The sequence below is a fragment of the Cheilinus undulatus genome, linkage group 9, assembly GCF_018320785.1.
Source record: "Cheilinus undulatus linkage group 9, ASM1832078v1, whole genome shotgun sequence".
Taxonomy (NCBI): domain Eukaryota; kingdom Metazoa; phylum Chordata; class Actinopteri; order Labriformes; family Labridae; genus Cheilinus; species Cheilinus undulatus.
Window position 1 is genome coordinate 10,803,269 of NC_054873.1, and position 19,934 is coordinate 10,823,202.

General features: G+C 39.5%; 1 protein-coding gene across 3 annotated transcripts in view; it reads left to right on the forward strand.

Annotated features, from left to right (window-relative positions):
• Positions 1-14,112, forward strand: part of sin3aa (SIN3 transcription regulator family member Aa) — a 32,043-nt gene extending 17,931 nt beyond the window's left edge. For all 3 annotated transcript variants that reach the window (XM_041795471.1, XM_041795470.1, XM_041795472.1), the window contains exons 13-21: positions 857-1,095; positions 1,392-1,575; positions 1,899-2,475; positions 2,847-3,016; positions 3,111-3,284; positions 6,183-6,275; positions 7,292-7,386; positions 7,605-7,797; positions 12,290-14,112. In XM_041795471.1, coding sequence (XP_041651405.1) covers positions 857-1,095; positions 1,392-1,575; positions 1,899-2,475; positions 2,847-3,016; positions 3,111-3,284; positions 6,183-6,275; positions 7,292-7,386; positions 7,605-7,797; positions 12,290-12,520 — 1,956 coding nt within the window. In that variant the 3' untranslated portion in view covers positions 12,521-14,112. The remainder of the gene's footprint in view (positions 1-856; positions 1,096-1,391; positions 1,576-1,898; positions 2,476-2,846; positions 3,017-3,110; positions 3,285-6,182; positions 6,276-7,291; positions 7,387-7,604; positions 7,798-12,289) is intronic.
• The last annotated feature ends 5,822 nt before the right edge of the window (positions 14,113-19,934 follow it).

Here is a 19,934-nt window from a genome sequence, read left to right on the forward strand (position 1 = left end):
AGGACTCTTCTTAGGGCTGGTTTCCAGGCCAAACTGAGCAATCAGAGGAGAAGGGTCTTAGCGGAGATAGGACAAAGTTCCAGATGGACAACCATCACTTCAGCCCTCTGCTGATCTGGACTTTATTGCAGACTGGCTAGATGGAAGCTTTTCCTCAGTGCAAAACACACAAAAGCCCACTTGGAGTTTGCCAATAAGAAAAACCATGAAGGACTCTCAGACTGAAAGAAACAATATTCTGTCATCTGATGAAACCAAAATTGAACTGTTTGGCCTCAATTCTAAATGTTATGTCTGGAGGAAACCAGACAATACTCATCACCTGCCCAGTACCATCCAAACACTAAAGCATAGTGGCGGCAGCATCATGCTGTGGGGGTGTTTTTCAGCAGCAGGGGCTGAGGGACTAGTCAGTATTGAAGGACACCAGAATGGAGCAAAGTACAGAGATATCCTTAATGAAAACCTGTTCTGCAGCACCCAGGACCTCAGATTGTTGCCCTCTTCCTAATCTCTCCTTATGTTTTTACCAATTATATGCACAGTGGAGAATTATCAGATATTTTGAATGTCTAGCACTAACAATTTTGTCTTGTTTTAGGCTTTGAGACGAAAAAAACGAACTTAAAATTAAAGATCTGTTTTTAGCTAGTCTTATCTTTGTCCTGCTCATGGAAAAAAGGTAGTCAACTAATATTTTTGTGATAGTTTTAGTCAACAAAATGAACACTGAGCTGAACCATTTGAATTCCGGTGTATTTGGCATATTCCTTTCCCATCATGAGCCATTTCATTAGAAATAAATGGGAAGCAACACACAGACAGGTACTCAAACCGCTGTGTTGTCTTTCTGCAGCTGGATGTTGTATTGGAGACAAACCTGGCCACCATCAGAGTCCTGGAGACTGTACAGCGGAAGTTGTCCCGCATGTCAGCAGAGGAGCAGGCCAAGTTCAGATTGGACAACACGCTGGGCGGCTCCTCCGAGGTCATACACCGCAAAGCCATCCAAAGGATATACGGAGACAAAGCACCTGACATCATCGATGGCCTGAAGAAAAACCCTGCTGTGTCCGTCCCAATCGTGTTAAAGAGGTGAGATATGGGACAACAGCTTCAGCCAAACAGCCAAACTACAATTTTGAAGACTGCATTTTCATTGCAGCGGAAGCACAAAGCATTAAAATAAGACCTTGCATCAACAGCATTTAACTTTCATACTCATGCCTTAAATTCATCATATTGCAGCAGATTTTCTGTCCTTCTGTGATGATGCAAAGTAACTGAAATTCTTCCTTGCTGTATTTTCAGTTTGATTTTTGTCAGTGATGAATGTTTAACACATTCTTATGTGTACACTCCTTGACTTTGCCTTTTTTTTTCCATTCCAGGTTAAAGACAAAGGAGGAGGAGTGGCGGGAAGCCCAGCGAGGCTTCAACAAGATCTGGAGGGAGCAGAACGAGAAGTATTACCTCAAGTCTCTGGACCATCAAGGCATCAACTTCAAGCAGAATGACACCAAAGTGCTTCGATCAAAATCCCTGCTGAATGAAATCGAAAGCATTTATGATGAGGTAAGTTAACACTTTGTTATAATGTCATGGAAGGTTCAAAAGCAACACCCAAGCCAAGCATTAAAAGCAAGCATATCTTTCAAGGCAATCATAGGTTATCATTCTGACCAAAAAAGTCATGTAGTTTGGGAAAATAGGGCTGAGTTTTTTTGCAGAGCTTTATGAACCTGCAGCTTCTTTCTCCTGCTACTCAAAATAGGCTGACACTTGCCCCTGATGTCAAGTTTATTTGCATCAAACTTCATAAAAACCTGCCTCACAGCATGTCAAAAGTGTCATCTTGTCATCCATAAAGCTAATATAAAATCACTTTTGCCCTGCAGCGTCAGGAGCAGGCATCTGAGGAGAACGCCACTCCACCCACAGGCCCACACCTGACACTAGCTTACGAGGACAGCCAGATCCTGGAGGACGCCGCCGCTCTCATCATCCACCACGTCAAACGGCAGACCAGCATCCAGAAGGAGGACAAATACAAGATCAAGCAGATTATTTACCACTTCATCCCGGACATGCTCTTCTCCCAGCGAGGCGAGCTCTCTGACGTGGAGGAAGAAGAGGAAGAGGAGGACATGGACCTGGAGGAAGGCGCTTCCAAAAAGCACAACGGCGTCCCTGGCAGCGGAAGCCCCTCAAAGTCCAAGCTTCTCTTCAGCAACACAGCAGCGCAGAAGCTACGTGGCTGTGACGATGCCTATAACCTTTTCTACGTCAACAACAACTGGTACATCTTCCTGCGGCTGCACCAGACGCTGTGCTCAAGGCTGCTGCGGCTGTATGGGCAGGCGGAGCGGCAGATTGAGGACGAGGTCAGAGAACGAGACTGGGAGAGGGAAGTCCTGGGACTGAAGAAGGAGAAGAATGACAACCCGGCCATCCAGCTCAGACTGAAGGAGCCCAGTGAGTGGCTTTCATACATGAATTCTGCTCTGCTCTGTTTTCTTTTCCCCCTGAGTTCAGAGAATAAATCTAAATGTTGTGGGCACATTCCTGCTCTCTAACACATAATTGACATTCCTCTTTTTCGTGAGAAAATCTGAAAAGAATTTAATAATGTTGCTGGGCTTAACAAACAATGGACAATAGGGGAAATATAAGTAAGCTAAAATTTGATGACATTACAAGAGTAAGTGAATATTGAATCAGGGAAATGCTCAGACTTGGACAAAATTAGACAAGGCTGGCTGAGAATAATTTGAAATTCTGCCAGTCTTCCTGTCATGTGCTGACCCACTTATCCATTTCCATTTTTTCAATATTTCTCCTCTCAGTGGACATCGAGGTGGAGGATTACTACTCAGCCTTCTTAGAGATGGTAAAGAATTTGCTAGATGGAAACATGGAGGCGTCTCAGTATGAGGACTCCCTGAGGGAAATGTTCACCATTCACGCTTACATCGCCTTCACCATGGACAAGCTCATCCAAAGCATCGTCCGGCAGGTTTGTCCCAGCATTACTTGTTTGATTAGCAGCCACTTTTAGCTTCTTGATTGTTGATTTAATCCCTTTGACGTGATTCTCTCTTTCTGTTCAGCTCCAGCACATCGTAAGCGATGAGATCTGTGTCCAGGTAACAGACCTCTACCTCTCAGAGAGCTCTAATGGAGCGAGCGGTGGAACCTTGTCCACTCAGTCTTCAAGGAGCTCAGCAGAAACAATCTATCAGAGGAAAGCAGAGCAGCTCATGTCAGACGAGAACTGCTTTAAGGTAAATTCACAAAGCACCGACACACTAGCAATGAAACTGCTTCAGGTTTTAATGATAATGGTGATTAAAAACCTGCCATTCAAATTTTAATTATCATCACTGTTTGCTAGGACTGGACTATAATATCACAGCAAATAATGTCCAGCGAGTAGGTTACTTGAGTTCATTTTCCGAGGTGAATGGAAAAAACATCCACAATTCGATTGGGGAAGTAAGGACACATCTCAGGGAAGAGGAGACGTCGCTGTCTCTGTTCTTTGCTTACTTGCCTCCACCACTCGCTGTCAGAGTATGCTGAGAGGCATCTGGCTGCAGGTATCCATAAGCTCATGTGCCCTTAGACAGCTGTAACTTTTTTTAAAAATGGTATTATTTTTTTTTAATCTGTTATCTCCAGCTCTGCTGAACAAGTCAAAGTGATGAAGTAAAAGAGGCAATCCTAGAGCTTTTTAAATTTGCTTTCAATGGTGCTAGGAAGTTTTACAGGGTGTTGTGCTCCATCCACATTGTTTACCTGCTATCTTGTTTTTAATTGAGGTGTCTTTTCATTAAAAACTGAACTCCATAAGGTGAAAGTTCTTAGCAGTAAACCAGTGTTTCATTTTTGTGGATGAAATCCACATACTAATCCTGATAGAGAAAACCTGTTTAGAAGTGCTGACATTCCCAGCTTATGGTTCTGCCAGACGGGAGCCACACAAAGTATTTTGGGAACTTGGGAAGGCCAGAATAGGTCGGCACTTATAAAAACAGTTTCTTTCTAAAAATGTGAAATTAATCCACGAAATTGAAACATCAGTTTACCATATAGTACAAACACCTCATGGAGTTTGGTTTTAATGAAAATGCACCTCAATAAAGATAAAATATAGTAGGCAACATGCATGCATTTATGAATGTCCAAGTTGCCATGTGTTTTGGATGTCTGACGTCTACAGCCTGACCCCCTTACCACATGTTGGAGTTCAGTGCAGAGTCGCAAGCCAGTAGACCTAAAGAGCACTTTAGCAGCAGGATAATCAGTTCATAAACTCAATGCACATCAGCATTTTCATCAAATCAAATTAAACCAAAATGCAGTAGTCTGCCTTTGACTGTCTGCTAGAGTAAAAACAGAACATTCCTGACTGTGGGGATAGTGTGCACTCACTGGCTTTTGATGCACATCTGCCCAGGAAGGCTGTGAAAATCACCCTAAACTTTGTTACAAGTCCTGTTAGATAAAAACATTTTTCCAATATTGAGACTATTTTGAAATCAGCGGAAAAGAGGTTAATTAGTCCGTTTGGTGAGCCGACCTACAGTTATATTATGATGCATTCATGGTCAGCTAAGTAAAACTTTTGGGAGTATGTTATTAAAATGTCCTGATGTGTTCAAATGTAACATCTAGAAAAGAAAAATTTAGATTAAACTTGAAACTTGACAGTTGTGAGGAGGGAAAAAGTGTTTTTTCAGCACTTACTTTCAGTGTTTATATGTGGATGTTTCTAAAACATAAAGCATATAGTATATATATGTGCTGCTAATTTGATGTTTTGTTTTTTTGTTTTTTAGATAAACAAAACGTCATACAATTGTTTTAAATGGTGAACCAGTCCTTTCTTAACATTTTCAGCAAATAATAAAAAACTAAGATAATACTGAAAGCTGATATTTTAGGCCATGGTAGTCATGATGTGAAATTTTAATATTATTGCATCTCTACTATACACCTTTTAAAAAGGAGATGTGTTATTCCTTACTATTTCTTCCCACAAGACTGCAGGAGTTGCAGCGTCTAAAATTATCTAAAGCAGTCATTCTCGTGGTGTGGTGAGGCAGACTGGTATGCCTTGAGGCAAGTCTAGGTGTGCCGAGGGAATTTGTACGAACATGTTATTACTACAACTATACAACAATGGATAGTGTATCATGTGTTACTGCCGTTTTTTTGCATGCGTATTAATATGGTGTGAGATTTTAACTTGATACGAGTTGATTTATAGTTTTCAGATTTTTTAAAAGTATTTGTAGAGCATTCTCACAATACAGACTTGTTTGTGCCTGGACACAATTGCTCTCCCCTCCCCAGCTCGTCGGTTTGCACATTAGTAACATCTTTCCGTGCCCAAGCACACTTGCGTATGTATTCTGTCTGATTCAGTAGGTGTAGGTGGAGGTTTGAGGTAGTTTGTTTGCAAATCTGCCAAGAAAAAGAAAAAAAGAAACAACCATAGTAACCACTCAGGTCAACATTTATTTATGCTCTGTGCAAACAATGGTCCATCCTGCAGTCTACAACAGATGTTTTTTTTTATTCTTTTAACACACTAACAACAGCACTTGTCCTACTTCAACATATCACATGCAACTCAGAGGATGAAATTGGTCTATGCTATGGATGATTTAGCCTTTTACTGAATATATAAATCAATCCTAGTCAATATAATTGAGCCTTTTTGACAAAAAATGTACAAAAAAACTCTGTAATGTCAAAGTGAAAACAGATTTCTTCAAAGTAATGCCGATTAAAAAAAACCTGTAATGTAAAATAAGTGATGCATGGATATCAACCCCCCTTTAAAGTGATTGACCTAGCCTATTCATCAAGTTTATCCCTGTAGTTTCATAACTGGTGATCACCTGAGTGTAGTGAATGTGGCTCAAGTGATTGTAGTATCAAGACACCTGTATCTGGAAGGCCCAGTCACTGGTTCATCAGTATTCTTGGCAAAGCTTTGTGAAGGAGTGGCAAAGAGAAAACCCAGACCCAAGTATCATGTCAAAATTTCCTGGTTTGAACATAAGATTTCACTTTTACAGCTACATGTTTTTACCCTCTGAGCCCTCGGTTATCTTTATCTCCGCACACTGAAATAATTTTACCTCCTACTTGATGTGTCTGTCACTTCCCAGGTGATGTTTCTGAAGAACAGAGGGCAGGTGCAGCTCACAGTGGAGCTGCTCGACACAGAGGAGGAGAACTCAGATGAGCCCATGGAGGCTGAGGTAAGAGAACAGAACAAATATAAGTCAGTTTAAAAGTTAAGATTTAAAGAAAGGAGTCTGGATAAACACAGTGACACTTTGAATCTGTAACTCGCTGCAAACTATCAAAGACAGAGAGAAGCTCATTTTTTACCAAGCACTCCCTTCATACGTCTTTAGAGGGATTTATTGAAGTTACTGCACCATCAATCTGTCTTTGCAAGGTCATATCGCTTTACAGATAAAAAACATGCTCACTTAACCTGACACGCCAGATGGATTTGTTTCACACATCCACTAAGCGTTTGGGAAAGGACAGAGGCTTTGAAAAAACTCAGTGTATGATTGGATGAATGTTCTGTCACATCTTTACGGGCCAATCAGAGTAATAAAACGTGACATAGCCGTGACCGAGGTGCCATGCACAGGTACAGAGGAATAACGCGAACCATGGTGACTATAGACATGACAGTACATTAATTTTGTTGTTTTTGAAAAGAAAACAACTCACTGTTGTTCTTTGTTCTTCTTTAAACAAAGAAATTTCGTCAAATTCTGATAAAACTGGTGCTTTAGCAGTATCCACACTAAGCTCTTCCGCCATAATTGCACCGGCCTCTTGTTGCTGCTTACTTACGTCAAGACTCCACTGTGCTCGAAAGTACTGCCCCTCGTTGCTGATTGGTCCTGTCACTTTCTAACCGGGCCCAGACGGTTCAAACGGAAGCTTTGCAAGATGGATTCGTCAGTGAGAAACAAGGGAACTGGCATATCCATCTGCTTTGCAAGGTTAATGCTCACTTGCATAATTGCAAAGTATTCTTTCATTGTTTTAGTGACATCTGTCATATCAAGTAAGCTTGTTCGGTTTTATTAAAATAGATGTAGTCATTAATGTAGTCTTCTAAACAGGTCAACTTTTTCAGTTTTGGAAATACTGATTGTGATGTGTTGGCAGCCTTTTCAGAATGCTCCTGTAAAAGTGCTGTTTTCAGTTCGTGTCTTAAACTTTATTTACTTGTTTTTTTTGTGTGCAGCGTTGGTCTGATTATGTTGGACGCTACTTAAACCCAGATTCCACTACACCAGAGTTGAGGGAACACCTCGCTCAAAAGCCTGTTTTTCTTCCCAGGTGAGGTTTTTTTTATGCTTTTTTTTTTAATGCAAATTCTTTCTTGAATTTTTAAAAGTAAGCTAGAGTCAGCATAGTTTTTACTGCATTTGAGGGTTTAATTATCCCTGAATATCAAATGGCAAACATGATTAAGTAAACTCTAATGGATTGGTTCTGACACATTCACACTCTCATTCGTTACTTTCATCTTGTTTTTCTTCATGCTCCAAAACCAGGAATCTGAGACGGATCAGAAAGTACCAGAAGGGCCGGGAGCAGCTGGACAAAGAGGCCTGCGAGGGAGGCAAGAAATCCCTAGAAAAGGAGAAGATGGAGTGCATGTTCAAACTCAACTCTTACAAGATGGTCTACGTCTTTAAGTCCGAGGATTACATGTACCGACGCACCGCCCTGCTGCGAGCTCACCAGGTATGCACTAATAATACTGTCTGCTGGAGTTTAACAGGGCCAAAGTGATTCACCCAGTTACTCCAGCAAATAGATTACCTCCTCTCTTTGATTGGCAAACATTGATTTTGTTTCATCCTTGAGTTTTCTCTCTTATTTTAGAGTGGAGCTTAGGATTCATAGGTGTTTAATCTTATTTAAAACCTGATAACCACTGGGGTTAAACAGGATGGCCATTGTTTTTTTGTTTTGTTTTGTTTTTTTGTTTTTTTGCCAGGTATTCATTTGGAGGAAAACTTATGTTAAAAGACTCTGACATGAGAAAGATAAGGAGGAAAGATAGGATTCAAAGACTGATACCAGTGTACCATCTGTCTTGTATATAACTGCTATTTTAGTTTAGCATAAAAGAAGAAAACGGCAGATCCAGCTCTGTCTAAAGGTGGCTGTGTATCAATCCTGTCACCTTATGTTCGACAAGGGGTTGAACGAGGAGGGAAATTAATTCTGAAGCATTTTGGTAACAGCCAACTTTGCATTCAAGCTGTAAGTGCTCATCTGGGTTTTTCACAATAAAAAAGTCATTTAACCTGATGCCAAAAAAAGACACAAGCGCTGTATTCATTGCATTTCCACTGTACCGCTGTAACAAATCTCAGTCTTACACATAGAAAATATGCCTAATATCGGTGTCCTGGTTTGCGATTTCACATTATGGCATGGAGTTGTGGCAGCACAGGAGGAACAACATATGGATATATAGCATTTTACTCAAGTACAAGTACAGTTACTGGGGTAAAAATTTTCTTAAGTAATAGTACTGGTCTGTAAATCCACTCAAGTAAAAAGTATTTGATTTAAAGTTTCCTGTAAGTACTGAGTAGCTACTAAGGAGTTTGACACTACAATAAGAACTTTTCTTATTGGCAAGAACAACAAGAGAATAGATCTCCAACCAGGTTGTTCAGCTGAAGTCACACCCTTATAATGTGAAATACACAGCAACATGACAGTGTTAGTTAAACTCATATAGAGTTGAATGTAGCACTTATAAGATTTCTATGTTGGTCCACACATAATAGGGTTAAACTTTTAAACATGTGAAATGTGAAATATTTTACAGTATGACAGAGTTGAAGTAACTCTTGAAAATCTGTAGAATGAGTGGGTCTAGCAAGAACAAAGCAGAGAGTCAACCAAATAGTAAAGCAGTTCATACTGATGAAGTATATGCACTATGCATTCTTTAGAACACCTGAAGTTACAACTGAACTAACTCACTAGACAACTTCACCCATGGTGCAAATGTATCTCCTATGAAAAACAACAACAATCGACCGGAAATATGAGCAAAAGAACCCAAGCAGTGATCACAGTACAACAGCCATCATCCAAGCACAACTAAACACATCTAAACACTACACAAGGGCATGATTGGAAAGTCCGACCACACACACACACACGCACCCCGACTCCCAGATTAGAAAATTAAAATTACATGCTGTGAGTAAAAATCAACTCTGAAATGTTTAAGCCAGATATATCAACATTCCAGTTCTTGCTGTTATGGGATGTGCTACTGTGTACAGAAATGGAGGTGGAAAAAGTACAAGAGTAGTGTTTTGAAGTATAAGTGAAGTTACTCTGGTAAATATAGAAGTAAAGGTGATTTCAAAATGTACCCAGAAAAGCACAAGTACACAAAAACTACCCAATTAAAGTAATCTGAGTAAATGCAATCATTTATGTCTACCCCTGGTTACTGGAAGACACCACAACAGGGCACATGAGAGAGCTCAAGCTGTTACAGCTACCTGTTGTGTGGGATGTAAACTACAAACATGGCAACCTTTGAGGAAGTGACTATAATGTGAATTCTGTGATCAGAACTCAATTTATACTGACAATAGTCATCAAAAACACCATCAGAGCTGCTCAGCCTGTTGACCAGAGTTTAGAACACACCTTTTACAATCCATTTCTTTAACATTTCCTCCCCATACAAACAAAACACAACAAGTGTTTGGGTTTAATAAGCCACCGTGTTAGCTGGTGACTTTCAGGCAGCTCTGGTTGTAAATGTTTTTATTAGAACAGCTGTTGAGAACAGAAGGAGCGTTCATAAATGTCACTTTGTTTGGTTTTCATGTATGTGTTGGATGAAAAATTAAATTAATATAAACACAGTCACAGATGCACTTGACTGAAAGTCACCAGGTTGCAGATGCTTGCCATCACTTGTTGAACTGTAACACTGATCTTCGTTATTTTTACAGGTTTAAACGTTGACTTCTGAAACAAAATGTATCTGTCCCAGCTCATTAGACAGGCATGTTTGTCTCTATGCAGAGACGACGACACACCAGCTATGTTGATAATTGTGGACTTTATTTATTTATTTATTTTTTTTGTTGTTGTTGTTTTGTTTTGTTTTTTTGTCCGGCCTCCTTCACGTCCACGTTGCATTATGTTTTGAGGACGTGTACAGCTAATGCATCAAATGATGTGTGGCGGCCATGGTGCGTATTCGTAGTTAACAGCATGTAAAGCTCTGGCCTCATACCTCCATAAAAGGACACAGTTTGAAATATCTTACCTTGTTCTGTCAACATGTTAGCATTGTTGGATAAGCTGCCTTTCCCTCCCAGTGCTCTATCATGGACTTGTCCTCCACCAGTAACAAGCCAGAGCACATCAGTGTGATGTGGAGGTTTTGCTTTGGGCCCTTTTTCTTATTAGATATTGCTGTGTCTTGCTGTTTTCTCAAAAGTTGCTTACCCCAGCTGTAATGTACTCTCAAAAATGAAAACTCTCACTCTAAGTTTAGCACTTACAGACTAGTTAAAGTAAAAGGAGATCTTAAATCACAGCAGGGGCCGGATTCTTAATTTAGTTCTTAAGTTAATTCTATCCTGAGAGCCGAACTGGATCAACATGTAACCATAAACTGTCAGACTCATTTTCACCAGTAATAGATTATGGATAGAAAAACTTAGGACTGATGATTAATGATGTTGAGATTAAAAAAAAAAAAGAAAAGTTAAAAGGCTCACAATCTGAGATTAGAAAATAAACCTTTAGTTCAAAAAGTCAGAACACAGAATTTGAAAAGGTAAATATATGAGATACAAAGGCAAAATCATGAGTTTTAAATGTCATAATTTCAAATAAAATTAGATATCATGACCATAACAGATTAAAATATGACAGAGTAGTCAAAATCACATGTTTAGAAGGTCAAAATAGTAAGATAAAATTTAAAATTCTGAGTTTGAAAGGTTAAAGTATGAGATAAAAATGTAATTTTTGAGTGTTAAATGTCAAAATTGTCAAAGTTGGGAGTTGAAAAGGTCAAAACGTGAGGTAGAATTCAAAATCATGAGTTGTAAAGGTCAAAATATGAGATTAAAAATGAAAAATTATGACTTAAAAAGGTCAAAATTGGCATAAAAAGTTAAAGTAATAAGTTTAAGCCATAACTGTGAGATGTGAAATTGAAAATATGAAATGTAAACCCAGATGAGTTTCTTTTCCCACATTCCTGAATTGTTATCTAATTATTTTTACTCTTCATTTTTAAAATTTTTAGGATTTAACAAGGACGTTGTATATCATCAAGGTTAAGTTTTCATTTTTATACTGGAGGAAATCTGCAGACCTCATACTGGTGGGCCAGTTATAATTAAAATATGATTTGATCTTGCAGGCCGTGTATAACTGTACTTCAAGCCAGATTTGACCTTGAGTTTGACACCCCTGTCATAAATCATCCAGTCATTAGAGTCAACATCAGTCACCATGTTGGGACAGAATTGGCTCTATTTGAAAAACAGTTTTAATAAATTTGTTAGCCTTCAGCACGTACTCATAAAATGCCTGCATGGACAAAGTTAAGATATATTTAAAGAGTCGAGGGTTGATTGTAATTACAGACACAAAGATGTTAAATATGATGGATTGGAAGACGATCAAAACATTGTTATCCTAAAAATATGCATTGTTCATAAGCTTAAAGTCATTAAAGAACAGAAAAAACTGAATGTCATAGATCCCAACTATTTAATTGGAGGCCCTGGGTCTGGGTCAGGCCCCAGAGGCCATTTTCGTGGCCTTTTAAAGGGACTACTTCTCCTTAAAGATGATATTTAAAAAAAATTATTTACATTACTACATTTTAAAGATCTTCCATCCTAGGACTCATAATTTTGTTCTTGTGGTATCCAAACAGATACTGAGGTTGTTAGAATTTTAGTGTTGTTATGGATGTTAACTCTGGCATCTGTAGACCTCAGTAGAGAGGAGGATGTTGTTGCTTTAAATCACCAGTGAGGGGTGCTCCAATGCAGAATATCAGTCAATTTAAGATTCAGTCAATTGAAGATTTAGTATTCAACATCTGTTCTCTTCATGTTCACATTTCCTGTCACTTCAGAGTCATATTTCTAACATTTTTGTATAAATGTAGTTGATTAGTATTCTACAGATTCCTAAAAAGTTTCCCTTTTTTCCTCAGTCACATGAGAGGGTGAGCACGCGGCTGCACAAGCGCTTCCAGGCCTGGGTGGAGGCTTGGGTTAAAGAGCACGTCACTCGCGACATGAATGCTGAGACAAACAAGTGGCTGATGGGCGAGGGGCGTGACGGCCTTCTACCTTGTACCACGAGCCGGCAACCGGAGGTCCTTCACTTCATGAACATCAACAAATACAGAGTCAAGTACGGCACAGCCAGCAAGGCGCCGTAACCGAGGATGCACAGGAGAAAGAGACTGATTTCTGGGAGTGTTTTGTCTCAAATCACACAGGTCAGGAGTAGAGGTAGGGATGAGGGCTTATTCGTGTGTTTTTAAGGCCCACATGGGAGCACAATTAAGCTAGCTACCGTGTGTGTGTTGCACCCGGGGCGGCAGGATTACTGATTTTACCAGCGTTTTTAGCTGGGCCCATTTTTTCACAGGGCCTTCGGTGCCAAAACTTAGGAATGGTCACGATCCGGGTTGCAGATCTGAGCTCATACCAGCACTCAGAGCCGGTTCTCAAACAAACCTCCCTTGAGCCTTTACTTGACAGTGTGAACAGTGAGCCTGTGAGAGATAGAGTGGTGCTTTTTGTACTTTACCACAACTGAGCTTCGGATTTTTTGACGGATTCATTTGTGTGAAGCCATCAGGATCAGAGTACTCCTCGTTGATAGTGTTATTCAACAGTATCCATGGAAAACAATACGGTGGACAAGTGCACTTATTTAGTAAGAAAGAAATGTCGTTGAGTGAGTTTTGTATTTTAGATTGGAGGTTTTGGAGGGGGCACAAGAGAGTCTGAGAGATCTGGTTCAGACATTCCTGCGTTAAGGCCAAATCACAATAATGTATCGTTCACTAGACGGACAGAGGGACGCGTTTCCTTTTCCGAAACACATGGCAGCATTATTAGAAACTGTGCCTGAGCCCCAAACAGTATTGTCAGGTTAACATCCTGAAGCACTGTTGCATTTATGTAAAAAAATTAAGAAAAAGACAAAAAATTAGCCTCACAACACTGTTTGGTCTCAGACTGTAAAATTGTATAGCTCGTGAATGTCAGATACTGACATGTATTCCAGTGTATGTGTTGTGTATATATATTATATATAGTTCTATTAACACAATGATCCTCGCCGCCCTGAGAGTGTCAACGTTTTAAACTGCCCTCCGCCAATACACCAGCTTCAACACACATCAACAAACACATTGATCTGGGAAGACTGTCCACATTAATGCCGCTCACTTTGTAAATACACTGTAAATAGTCTCAGACTTTTTATGACAGATCTGTGTTGTTGTGCTAGTAATACTTTCCAAGCTTACTGTGGACTTTAGTGATAAATGGCTAAAGTTAGTATGTATATGAAAAAGACAAATGCAAGACCATTTATTACAGTTTTTACCAAAGGGAGTTGATTATAAAAATAGCTGTTTTTTTCCCCTTTGTGTGTCCCTTTCTGTCTTCTCTTTTTAATTTCTGTAGTAAAACGTGGAAAAGTAGAAATGTATCCAGGTCTTTCCGTTTTTATATATAAAAGTTAACTTCTTTTCTCCTCTGAATGTGACATTTGGTTCAAATCACTGCCCCCCCTACCCCCTTCCTTTTCAAAGCGACACCGTCCGTGGTGATGGTGGGACTCCAAAACGACACATCGGTCTCACTCTGTGATGCACGCTCTTTTCCTCCCTGGATAGATTTCTGCTGCAAACTTCACCCCACACCATATTTTTGATAATGGAAGAAGTCACACGAGCATGTCTTTAGTCCCTTTATTTAGACATTATTTAAAGTAATAATAAAAACGACATTTGTAGCCTATGGAAATGTGGAGTTGTTGAGTCACTTATTTTATACACATTCATATTTTACCTTCACTTATTTACCATCACATAAACTGATAGAGCAACTTTTCTTGTTTGCCAGTACACAAGCAGGGATTTTATTTGGTTTTCCAAATATGGTCATTTGGAAGCCTAATCCTCGTTCACATCCTGTGAAACTGTCCGATGAATTAAAGCATGTTTATATAGCCTTAAAAGTCGACAGATGCAGATTCATCCCCTAGGACAGCAGTTTCCAATCACCAGGCCATGGACCAGTACCAGTGCGTGGGTCATTTGGTACTGGGCCACACAGAGACAACAAATAACTCGATTTATTATATATTTAATTTTCACTGTAAAATACTGAACAGTAACAATAGCACAAAAAAGAAAGGTGCAAGACAGTAGATCAACGGTCAGTATCTTACCTTCAAACTCTTAAGACAGAGCTTTTAAGGTAAGGGACAGTCCGTCACCAAAGGCACATAAATCAACAATGACAAAGAATATAAAATACAACAAAGGAAATATGACAGATAATATAAAAAACAACATGTATCAACTTAATTTATTTCTATTTTATGGACTATCACAGTCAGAAAGACGTTTAATTGAAATTAGACCAGAATGTCCTCCATTATGTCATCTGCCTTTTGACCTCTTGAAACATGTCAAGAATCTTGTATCAGTCACATGAAACCCAAAAATTAAGCCCACAATTTAGCTAAAATTGGTTTAAAAAAAAAAAAAAAACATTGGAGAGCTTCTTTGCATAGAAGAAAAGGCTCAATAAGGAGACAGAAGTGGAGCCTACAACTGCAAAGAAAAAGAAAGTCACAAAAGACAACATCAGGAGTCTAACTTAAAATACGGGTTCATTGTATAATGACTCAGTACTGTAGTGAGTTGTATTTTTCTGCACTTTGTTTTATGCCATTTTATTTTTGTTGAAGTGTATTTATCCCTCAGACATTGATGCCCAATCCACTAAAATGTTGTCTTTCGTGAAATAGGTCTGTTTTACAGAGAAGTTTGGGGGCTGCTGCCCTAGGACACAGGAGATTAAAAACCTTTTCAGCACCCCTGAAATAATAAGATATGTGCCCCACAAGTTTTTTTTTAAGGAACCCTGCTTAATAAGATATGTTGACAAAATTAAATTAACATCAGTTAATATAATTGAGATTAATTAAGGGCCACAATTAGTGTGTTTGTATTTCACCAAGTGCAATCAATCACATGATGCACTGGCCCTCTGACCACAGTTCCCAGACAGCTCAGCAGACAAGTCAAAAGTCATCTGCACCTTGTGTGTAATAAAACATTTACCTTTTTACTGTTCTCTTACTTCCTTTAAGATCCACAACAAGGCCCAGGTTCAGAGCAGATGGCTATAGAACAGAAAAAAAAGATTATTTACCTCTTTTCATGAGGAAAAGTCCAAACGTTTTCAAGAGACTCCAAAAAGGATCAAGGTTGGCAGACATTTTTCTATAAAGCATTGTTAATAACTGCCTGGAAAAATGACATTATTACGGCAAATACACTGGGCTACTGAGAACAACTGCACATTTTAAATGACACAAAACTAGTCCATGGATCTTTATGGATGTAATTGTTTTTGGATTAAAAATTGGACTGGATTTTAGAGTATGGGGGTTAAGTGTTCAGAGGGAGGAGAGATGCAGGTGTACTAGGGTACTGGTTCTGTGGGAAACACTGGGAAGTGATGCCATATGGCAGCATTGTTCTTCCTAAAGAGTTTCATCTTTCAAACCTTTGTTATTTTGAATCATGTTTAGTTTAAAGAAAAAACAAGGGAGAAGTTACTGTAATGTAGACAGGTGAGTACGATCAGAAAGACATAGAAGACGAACTAAGCCACTTTAATACATGAGTGGATTGCACAAAAATGGCAGCCTACATTTGAAAACATTTTTTCCAGAATGAAAGAATCTATTATTTTTCTTTGTTCAGTATAGGTATGAAGACATAAATACTGATTCAACCAAGTCCGTATGCCCTAATCCACAGGGTTCTCTGTAAATGCTGGAGGAATTTCATAGGTATTGTTTTGACATGCGTTTTTTTAAGAATCAAAACTTCACATTTTAAGTCAAACATGCTCCTCTACACCCGCATATCTGCAAAGGCAACCCCGTCAGAAGACTTCAAGTGCTTCATACACATAGAAAATACTTAACTTGACCATTAACCCTGACGAAACCGACTTACTATTATTTACGAGAAAGTGAAGGGATAGAAAGATTTCTACACAAATCAGCAGATGTTTTTTTGGCCATATTTTCCTTTAAATTCCTGCAGGAGGAGTCCTCTCACTGTCCACAAACATGAAGAGGTCTCTGGATCTTAAATGCATTATTGACTAATAATCTACCTCTTCTCCCCAGTATTACTAGACCAGGGTCTCTATTTACAGCCAGTTATATGTTGGCCACAATATCAGTAACACCAGTGGGATCACCAAGTTTTATTCTGAATCAAATATGTTGGATCTTAAAATCCTTTGGTCAGTCGGCTCATTATTGTGACAATAAATTATTGGTGTTATTGTCTCAATTACTCATGAAACAAAAACTGATATTTAAGGGGTTCTTCTCAAATTCCAACTCTAAAAGCAAGAATTACCTGTATTCTTTCTAAAGGCCAGCAGGGGGCAGTGCCAGTGTTAGCAAAGGTAAATCTGATGGTGAAGAGTATGAGTATGAGAAACTGCCAAAGTGAAGAAGAAACTTGCCTTGTTTCTCCCTAAGTTTTATATCCAGTACACATTTCTCTAACATCTCAATCCCTAATTTTAAGTTGTCTTCAAGGGAGCAGTGAAGTGTTGAGTCTAACGGTCACATTTCATGGAAATCAGACAATGCAGCACAGTAACAGTAAGCTTGTTTAAATTTATTTTTTAACATGACAATGTCTTTTACAAAACAACAGACACAAGGCAAATAAAATGACAAATGAAAACAAAGCTTTATGGGAGAGTGGCCACTGTTGAGGAAAACTCGTATTAAAACTTGATTAGGGTTCACCAAAAGGCATGTGGGAGACTCTATGGACCAGTGGAAGAAAGATCTTTGGTCTGATGAGACCAAAATAGTGCTTTTTGGCCTTCAGATGACACTATGTTTGGCTGACACCAAAAACAGCATCTCACCACAAACACACCATCCCCACTGTGAAGCATGGTGGTGACAGCATCATGCTGTGGGGATTCTTCTCGGCAGCCAGACCTGGAAGGCTTGTAAAGGTAGAGGGTAAAAATGAATGTGGCAAAATATAGGAAAATCCTTGAGGACAATATTTTCCAGTCTGCAAGGAAACTACAGCTTGACAGAAGATTTATTTTCCAGCAAGATGATGAGCCGAAGCATACAGCAAAAGCGACACAGAAGTGGTTTAAAGACAAGATGAATGAGTGGCAGATTTAAAGCCCAGACCACAATCAAATGGAGAACTCAATTTGACTTGAAAAGGGCTGTTCATACCTGATACCCATGCAACCTGACAGAGCTTGAGCAGTTTTTGCAAAGAAGAATGGAGTAAAACTGCAGTGTCTGTGCAATCCAAATTGAGACCTATCCACACAGACTCAGTGCTGTGATTGCAGCCAAAGGTTCATCTCCTGAATGCTGAAGGGAGTGAACATTTATGCAGTCACTTATTTTACATTGCATATTTTGAAGTTAAGAAATCTGTTTTCACTTTGAGATTGAAAGGGTTGTTTGTATTTTTTTTTGTTTAAAAAAATCAAATTATATTGACTATGATTGATTTATAAAAACAAAAAAAAGGGTAAAACATCAAAGGGGGTGAATACTTTTCATAGGCACTCTATCTAAGATCCCAGTGATCTCAAATTTGACCAAAAGTTCCTTTTTAAAAAAGTTTACTTAAGGCTTTTTGCCTTTTTTAGTTAAGACAGATGAAGAGAGAGTACCAAACAGCGCCGGGACCACATCCAGCACGCTGAAGACTGAAGTGTCTGTTTATGGGTGCCTGCTCTGCTAAGCATTTCTAAGCATGCAAACACAAAAAAGCTATTTCTTTTTGGATGGTTTCCTATATCCCTATTTAATTGATAATTCTTTATGCATCAATTTGACCCCCATACGCTTGACTGACTCTGTAATCCCAAGTTTAGTACAAAACATGCAGCTGCACCATTAAAGAAAAAAATATTTCCACCAGTCATGCCCCAGCCCTTCTTCTTGACCCACCACTGTACTCATTAGGCATACACCCACCAGGCGATACCTATAATTCTGTGATGTAAATCCTGAATTCCTTAGATTAATTGACCTCATTCCTCCTGCCTCTTTGGGTGGTCTAACATACTGAACATTGAATTAAGTTTACAGGCAACTGAGTCTGAACATTCCCAAAAACCAAACTTCCCATCACTCGCAGCACCTGCAGCTTTCAAACCCTTAACAAAACACATCCTCTCATGGACACACACCCTTTACCCACTTGGCCGCCGCTGAGGCCCTGACGAGGAATGAGGCCGACACATGCCAGCAGAGCCCTCCATGCCTCCCACTGGCAGTGCTAACAATGAGTTCCTCAAAGGGAGTATCGGCTAAGGGGGAGTGAAGGGCTTTTTTTTCTCAAAGCTCTTCTGCGTGATTTCTTCCTTGGAGTGCACGCTCCTGAACTTTCAACAGCTTTCAGCTCCCTAATGTCGCCGCTTCCGCAACTTCTGACTCAGGGAGCCCAGTTATTGTCACAGCTACAGAGCCCGTATTGTCCCTCCTGCTCAGAGGCCTTGGCACTCACAATGTGGAGCAATTAACTCACTGAGAGTGACCACGAACATTTCTGTTCCCTACGTTTGAACACAAGGAGGCGGAGGATCTACAGTAGTTGCTGTTCTTCAGATTCAATAGGCACTTTGGCTTTTTACAGTACATTTGATGAGAACAAACCTTTGAATTCTTCTTGAAGGGGCAGAAAATCTTTGCAAACATGGACAGAAGGTTACAAAAACTGGAGGGGACTTGAAGTGGTGAATAAGTGGTGTACATTATTTCTGGAGTAACGCATTTTAAGACGAGCAGATTAAACAAGTAAGAAGTTTGAATTGGAGCTGCTAAAAATAGCGCACAGCATCCGTCATTTTTCTCCAAACTCATTTTTCTTACATTCAATAAAGTGGCCGATTTATATCCCCTGCATCCAGTGGCTGTTTGTGTCTTCATAAGAGGATGTTTATGTGTGGTGGTGGTGGTGGATGCATCGCCCTGCTGAGACATCTGCTGTGCTGCCTGATCCCTCTTAATGATGAGAAAGTGCCTCCCTGCAGCCTCCTCTGCTCTGTCAAAGGATTACTGAAGTCTCTTACATAACCACTGCAAGCTCCTGCAATGAACAGCTGAGTTTTCATGCTCAACTCTAGCAACTTTAACAAGAATGAAGAAAAGTTAACCTTTTCATAGCCAGTCTACTGCAGAGATTTTGCGTCCATGTCTGGCCTGCTTGTACTAATTATTTTGTGCTCCTACTATGCAATCCCCTCCAAAAGTAAGACATAGCAAAGCCAATTCTGTTGTTTTTGCTGTAGACTGAAAACATTTGGGGTTGACATCAAATATGAGACAAGAGGTCAACATTTCAGCTTTTATCTCCTGGTATTTACATCTGGATCTGATACACATCTTTGAAAATGGCATTGTTAGTAAGTAAGACTTAGTATTTTGCTTTCAATATCTGCATCAGGCCTGTCACCCACTGGCATCACCAAACTTTTGCATTCTTTTGTTGTGATGCTTCTGCAGGCTTTCACCGCAGCCCC